The 7,358-nt window shown below is 37.0% G+C and overlaps 1 protein-coding gene across 1 annotated transcript in view; it reads right to left on the bottom strand.

Moving 5' to 3' along the window:
• Positions 1–1,104, bottom strand: part of LOC107086573 — a 1,258-nt gene extending 154 nt beyond the window's left edge. The window contains exons 1-4 of the mRNA XM_015377616.1: positions 1,009–1,104; positions 874–928; positions 740–777; positions 27–654 (exon numbers count right to left, since the gene is read on the bottom strand). Coding sequence (XP_015233102.1) covers positions 27–654; positions 740–777; positions 874–928; positions 1,009–1,016 — 729 coding nt within the window. The 5' untranslated portion in view covers positions 1,017–1,104. The remainder of the gene's footprint in view (positions 1–26; positions 655–739; positions 778–873; positions 929–1,008) is intronic.
• Between the last annotated feature and the right edge of the window lie 6,254 nt (positions 1,105–7,358).

Genomic DNA, 7,358 nt, shown 5'->3' with positions numbered 1-7,358 from the left:
CTATGATAAAGATCATCCAGGTCCTCCTCTGGCTTGGTGTACTTCCTTTGAGAAGGAAGGACAGCAGGAGCTTCACGGACCTCTTGTTGAACCACTGGGAGGAGGAGTTTTCTATGATAAAGATCATCCAGGTCCTCCTCTGGCTTGGTGTACTTCCTTTGAGAAGGAAGGACAGCAGGAGCTTCACGGACCTCTTGTTGAACCACTGGGAGGAGGAGTTTTCTATGATAAAGATCATCCAGGTCCTCCTCTGGCTTCAAGTACTTTCGTTGAGATGGCAAATCAACAGCAGCGCGAACCAGGCCTGGTTTAAGTGCTGGTAGGAGGAGATCTTTGTGGTGAAGGTCATCCATGTCTTCCTCAGGCTGAAGATGAATTCTCACCTCCCTCATTTGCTCCATCTTTGCAGGTGAATGCTGGTGCTCATTCTTCTTTTCAGCTTTTTGTTCAAATTTTCTGATCTGAGATTGAAGGTCAAGAGTTGAAGGATGGTACATCTCATCCAGATCCTCCTCAGGCTTCAGGTGATGTTCGCTGATCTTCATGTTTTTCCAGATCTTCATACTGGGGTCAATCTCATAATGAATACCATCCATGTCCTCTGGAGGCTCCACCTCAGCTCCCCAGGCCATTTTCCCTTTTTCATCAAGGGACCTGTGATTTAAAAAAAATGCATTCTCAGCCTTCATCCTAGGAGTCCACATAATCATACCTTTAATTAGAGAAAATGTCAACTTACACAACCATTTTCTTCAAGAGTTCGTCTGACATTTTTTTCTGAAGAGGAGAGCAAATATTAGTCATCTATCACCAAAAAAAAAAACTCTTAAAAGTTTTTATCATTTGATCTGAACAGCACCCATATATACTTACCATTGGCTTTGCATTAGCACTGAATATCAGCAAAACGCTGAATATGAAAGAAATTCTGTACATAAAAAGACATTAAATTAATTAGAGTTCAAGTATATTCCAATAACTATTTTAAGAGATCTTTAACTTGCATACCGGATCATGGCGTCTACGTCTGTAGTCAGCTTTGTAATGAGGAACTCTCCCCAAGTTAACCTGCAGTGGAAAGAAAAGGACCAAAGTCCCAACAATAAACCTGTGTTTTCTTCTGTGTTTTCTTGACCTTTGTAGTCATGTACCTTAGTGAAGTCAGCTGTAAGTGAGTCACCATTCTCTATCTGGTCTATACGGTGCATTAAAAACAGCCATTAAGCTGTTATTAACAGTAATGTGTACCAGTTGCCGGTCCCAAGACTTCGTGAATTGTTCATTTTTGACACCAGCGCAGAAAAAATGCATTAGAAATTGTTATTTATTGCATCAGATGTTTGTCTTTTACTATTTGAATAGTAGAACTGAACCATGATATTAACAGTGGGTTAGAAAACATACAAACATATACTAAACATGTTTACTGAATCACATGTACAGAAGAATAAAGTGTTATGTGTAAGTGTGTGATACAGGGAATAGAAATACCTTTTCATTATGTTTCTTTTAACTGTGATTAAAGCATAGTTTATTGGTACTTAGTTAATAATAGCAGCAGGTTTATAATGCAGCTGTCGTGTACCATCGTAACAAAGCAATTTCTGCTGGTTAAAGAAACAAATAGAGAACATATTATTTAACAGGTGGCAGTCAGCTGGAGACAGAAGACTCCACACTAAGCTGAGGCACAGTTTGTACGGGTCTTTGTTATAAAAGAGAAGGAAAAACATAAAAGAAACTTCAGCTCACTAAAACAATAATCTGACACCTGATGATGAGCATCATTACTGTAAGAAAATCCCATAAAAGTCGCCCTGCAGCAGGGCTCTATTTGAGGCTAACCACAGCTCTGTCTGCTCACTAAGTCCTCAGTCAAATTCCCCCGACACTCATAACAGTTGGAAATCTGGGGTTTTCTAAATGACTAAAATTACCTCAATGATCTGCAATTAACTTAACTGATGCTTCACCAACATTCATTAAACACACATCAGACATCTAATGGAGTTTAGAGCAATAATTACACGGCACAAAGGAAGGACCTCCATAGAAGAACAGAGGAAAAATAATCTATCTTTCAACATTTCTAAGAAATTCATTTCTAAGAGATTTTTTTAAGGTGAGTAAAATAGAGTTTTGATAATATGGGATCTGGAGCTACCTGACGACTGCATATAATTCTCATTACAGCCTCCAACCAATATTAGTAGGGGATGGAAACGGGGCTGCACAGCTCTGCAGCAGAGGGAAAGTCTGATGTACTGTAACAGATGACAGGGCACTTGGGCGTTTGTCAGAGGGAGGCACACAAAATTGTCATTCATCTTTTTGTCCACAGCAGCAAAGCTGAACTTACACAGTTTCGGCTTGGTCAGTCATCAAAATAACATATTTAAGACTAAATATTCTGAAGGAATAGCTGAGGTGGTCTTCCTCAGCTTCTCCTTAAGCAGAAACAGGTCCAAGAAACTTCTCTCTCAGACACACCCCTCATAAACACAGTAAACATGTGGGAGCTGTTAAAGTATGTCTAATGGCTATTTACAGTGTTTTGTGCACTTCTCATTAAAAAGATTTTCCACTTGAGGAAAGCTAATGTTTTGGAAAACTCTATTAAATCAAACACATTTCATGCCAACAAGCGGCACATGTGGCTCTCTTCAGTAATTTAAAGGATTTACCAAATGCTGGAAAAAAAAAAAAAAAAAGGGGGAACCACAGTCTGTTTTATTTCAAAACCTCCTTTCTGGGTAAATGTTTGGAAAAATACATATAAAACACTTTTGACTTTTCAACCTGATATAACTAATACCTGGATACAAGCTTTAGAGATGGGGTGAGGAGCTCAGTCATCCGGGGAGGACTCAGAGTGGAGCCGCTGTTCCTCCACATCGAGAGGAGCCAGTTGAAGTGGCTTCGGCATCTGATTAGGATGCCTCCCTGGTGAGGTGTTCCGGGCATGTCCCACTGAGAGGAGACCCAGAAGGACACCCAGGACACACTGGAGGGACTATGTTTCTCGGGTGGCCTGGGATTCCCCTGGATGAGCTGGCCCAAGTGGCTGGGGAGAGGAACGTCTGGGATCCCTACTGAAGCTGCTACCCCTGCGACCCAACCCTGGATAAGTGGAAGAAGATGGATGGATCACTAATACTTCCCTGGTTTTTTATCTAAAGCTAAATTTAACTTAAATGTGTGCAAATGAGTTTGTATGAAAATATGATAGCAAAGAATGAAGAATTTATCAACTTTTTACCAATCTGACTGCGATCTAGTTGAATTGTCTGTGCAAAGTGCCTTGAGATGAATTAGGTATTGTTAATTGGTCAGAGATGGCAAAAGTACTCACTTTCCGTACTTGAGTAAAAGTACAGATACTTGTGTTAAAAAATACTCTGGTAAAAGTGAAAGTACTGATTAAACCTCTTTACTCAAGTAAAAGTAACAAAGTACATGCTTGTAAATTTACTTAAAGTATAAAAGTAAAAGTAGAAACCACTTTTTTCATGCCGTTGCCTACATTTTAAATGGATGTCTGCCAATAGGACTAGATCTCCGTTGTGTTCATTTTCAATCATCTTGTCGTCCATACTACTATGCTAACGCCACCGCCACCAAGCTGCAATGATTTGCCGCCAATGAATACCGCCGAATCTGTCAATTCATCTTGTAGTGGTGCATTAAATGCAACGTAGATTCCAATCCAATTAGATTGAATTTGGTATAGATGACGTGAAAAATAATAACGGTAACTCCATTGAAATGATGGAAAACTAAAATAAGGTGGTGCATAATTGACATGGAAGGGTAATGCATGTTTTTCAATTTTCTTTTACGCATTTGACATGCCTGATCCTTTTCTTAAATTACCACCTTTATTTTGATGTCACTAAATTAAACCCAGTGCTTTCTCTTTTAAAATATATTGATCTTATTTCCTTGCTGTTTCCTTAGGAATACTATTCAGTTCCCACATTAAACTGAATTATTTCAAGAACCTCAGTGGCATTTCTGTGAGATGTTTTGGGAGGATTCATGCCAGAAATTAAGCCTAGAGGGAGAGAACATCAAACATGAATCTTCAAACATAAAGACATAGAGGCCCAAACATCTTTACTTCCCCCTTCAGCCCCCGGACTTTCTCCTTCATCAGACGCTGAATGTCTCCTGACTGGAGTCCAACGAAGCCCTAGCTGCCAGCTGGAGTACCCCTAACCTTTAACCTCTGACCCCCAGCATCATGAAATTCACCACCGCGCCCTCAGCTGGCAAACACAGAGGGGCGCATATAAAAAAAAAAAAAAGAAACTGTGCAAGCACAGGTGTTAAGTATGAATACAGGTGGGGCAGGAGTTTTTACTCTTTACACACTGCTGCCATTCGCTTCTCCGAACTCATTGAAATCAGGAATCCTCAGGCCATTTTTTGTCACGCTCCTGATTTGAGTAGATTTCTGTTTGCTTTTCAAGATCCCATCTGTCCTGATGCTCCTGGTTTAAAGAGCGGACCCCGCTGATCCTTAATGAAAAGCTGTCTGCTACAGGAAGATTGAGTTACAAGAGCACGGTTCTTTCATCCTTATTGAACAAACGTGTGCTTCTGCTTTGAATACAGACAGCATTTTACATAGACCTCTTAAATTTATTCTCTCTTCTAAGAGAAAGCAGAACAACATTGATAAAGTTAATTTGAGTATTAAAAATTACACAATTATACTATAAATAGGTGTTAAATACAATTCCAGAATCTTCACCAGCATGTTAAATACAATATTTAATCAACTACTTCTACTACTATTGCTACTACTATTACTAATAATAATAATAATGACTAATTTTAAGTCAATATTCAGAAGGGGCTAAATGGGGTCTTCCACAGAACTTCTGTCCTTTTACAACTTGAAACAAATTACCTTGATTTCTGCTTTCCCTTGTAAATGTGTTTTATCATAGTATATAGCAGCTGTTATGAATCTTTCATCTGTGAGTCAGCAATACTGAGCAATGACTAAAAATCCCTTTTTCATAAGACTGTAAGTTGTTTCCTCCTAATCATTCATTGTTGCCTAGACTATCCATGGCATAGTGAGCTGATCTTAACCAGGCTTCTAAATTAGCTCCAACAGCCCATTAATGAATGTCCTATAGTGTCTTTGCAGCTGGACTAAAGTCGCCCGGCAGATATTGTGCTCTGAGTTCAGTAGTTCCGTTCAGTACACCTTTCATACACACATTCACATTTCACAAATAAAAATAAAAGAAACACAAGAAACAAATAAAATATTACAAAAAGATAAAAGTAAGGTGGATAAAAGAGAGAAGAAAATAAATAAATAAGTGAAAATAAATAAATAAGCAGTGCAGGGGATGAATGAGAGCATAGGCCTATATGCATGCAACATATGACTATCTGCTTTTCCTAGTAGAGTTTAGCAGCTGAACAGTAGAGGGAATAAAGGAGTGTTTGTATCTATTGGTCCGAGCTGGTGGATATTTAAAACGGGAACCAGAGTGTAGAAACTGGAATTCGCTATGAAGGGGATTGGTGTAATAATCCAAGATGGACTCAGCCTTCCTAATTACCTGCTCTTCATACATTTCAGTCATGTTTTTCTGTTGAACACCCATGATCTTACTGCATATCTTAATAATCTTGGATATGACATTTTTATTCTTTACATGAAGAAGAGTGTACCAGCAGATGGCAGAGAAGGTAAATATGGACTCTTTAAATGGTCTATAGAACATGGACATTAGGCTCTGATTTGTCTCCACCCTGTAAAACACTTAGCTTCAACAATTTTAGATTGTTATCATGTATCTGCAGAAAGCAGAGTACAGGATTTTTTAAGCCTGACAAGACCAGCCCTCCAGACTTAAGAAAAATTCTATACAATATCAAACAAAAATAATTAGTCAGTAGTATTTATGTTTACAGCAGAAGTATAATATATCTGAAATCAATTTAGGATTCAGAGGAGGTCTTTTAATACTTGATAATATAACTAGCCCTTAATTTGTGTTAAAACTATTTCTTCACAGGGCTCTAGGTATTTTAAATAAAGTGAATACTATAGAGCCAACAAATGCACTTTTTTAAGTGAAATGACAGTATTATTTCTCGAAAGATTTTAAAATATCTTAAAAAATGTTTAATGCAATATTTGTTCCTTTTAAAGGAAAGTAAAAACAAATGTAAAACCTTAAATGAAAATATCATCAAAGACCCTCCAGTAAGGATTAATGTCAGATAACGGCTTTTTAGTCAGAGTTGTAAATCTGTGTGCGTTTGACAGAGGTGATGTTGGTCCAAAGATCCAGAAAAAGAGATTTTTTTAATTATAATGACGGTAAGAAGCCATTTAAACTAGATGGGAAAATGCTTTTAAAAAAATAACATGGATTCTGAAACCCTGATGAGAGATCAAACAGAAAAAAAAAGAAAAGCAAAATATAATTCAATCATTAAATTTAGCAATAGATAAACATTAAGTAAAATGTTAATTTATATGAACACTTTTTGGGAAATAATCAGAACAACTAAGAAGTATTTGAATAGTACAGAAAATACAATTCCTTGAAATAAATTGAAAGAAAAATGTTTAGTGCATTAAACAACAGAGATAAAGTGAATTAAATGAATATTAGGAATATATCTTTTAAATTACTAAAAATCAGCATTTTGTAGTACAGTCACAAGGTCCAAATAACCGACAACTAAATGTTCCTTCAAAACTAATTAAAAGACAAGTTTAGATTAATTTTCCCATTTTATATTGAAGTTGGCATATATGACAGATATTTGTTTTATGTTGAAAACACAGATAAAAACATTTGAAAAATTGGATCTTTATCCAAATATTGGGACTAATCTGACTGTGAGGCGTTTTTTTCCAGAGTAAAGATGCAAACTTTCTGTGTGTTACAGTCTGATCAAACCACGTGAATAATACTGAGGCTCCACAATGAAACATACTGGTGGCAGCATCATACTGTGGGATAAATTTAAGATAAATGATGAGTGAAAGATAGGACCAAAACCCATACAATTTTGACCCAAAGACTGATGATGCAAAACAGTTTAGATTTTTAACACCATGATAGCATCATCCAAACCATCCAAACAATGTCTCCATCAGGAGAGATGAAAAATGTTTCAGTGAACTTAAAAAATGAAGGACCTAAATCAATCCAATAATACATCAAGCCACCTTAGAAGCTCTGTGTATCAGATATTTTTTTGTAGATTGGACAGTCAAAAATGTAAAGATGGCAAAGTGACCAGATAAAACTCTGGCATGATGAAAGACCTCTAAGAGAAGTATAGTTGCTGAAATTTAATTTAAAAAAAAATCC

The sequence above is a fragment of the Cyprinodon variegatus genome, unplaced genomic scaffold (assembly GCF_000732505.1).
Source record: "Cyprinodon variegatus isolate N-32 unplaced genomic scaffold, C_variegatus-1.0 Scaffold157, whole genome shotgun sequence".
Taxonomy (NCBI): Eukaryota; Metazoa; Chordata; class Actinopteri; order Cyprinodontiformes; family Cyprinodontidae; genus Cyprinodon; species Cyprinodon variegatus.
This window is presented reverse-complemented; position numbering and strand designations above follow the sequence as displayed.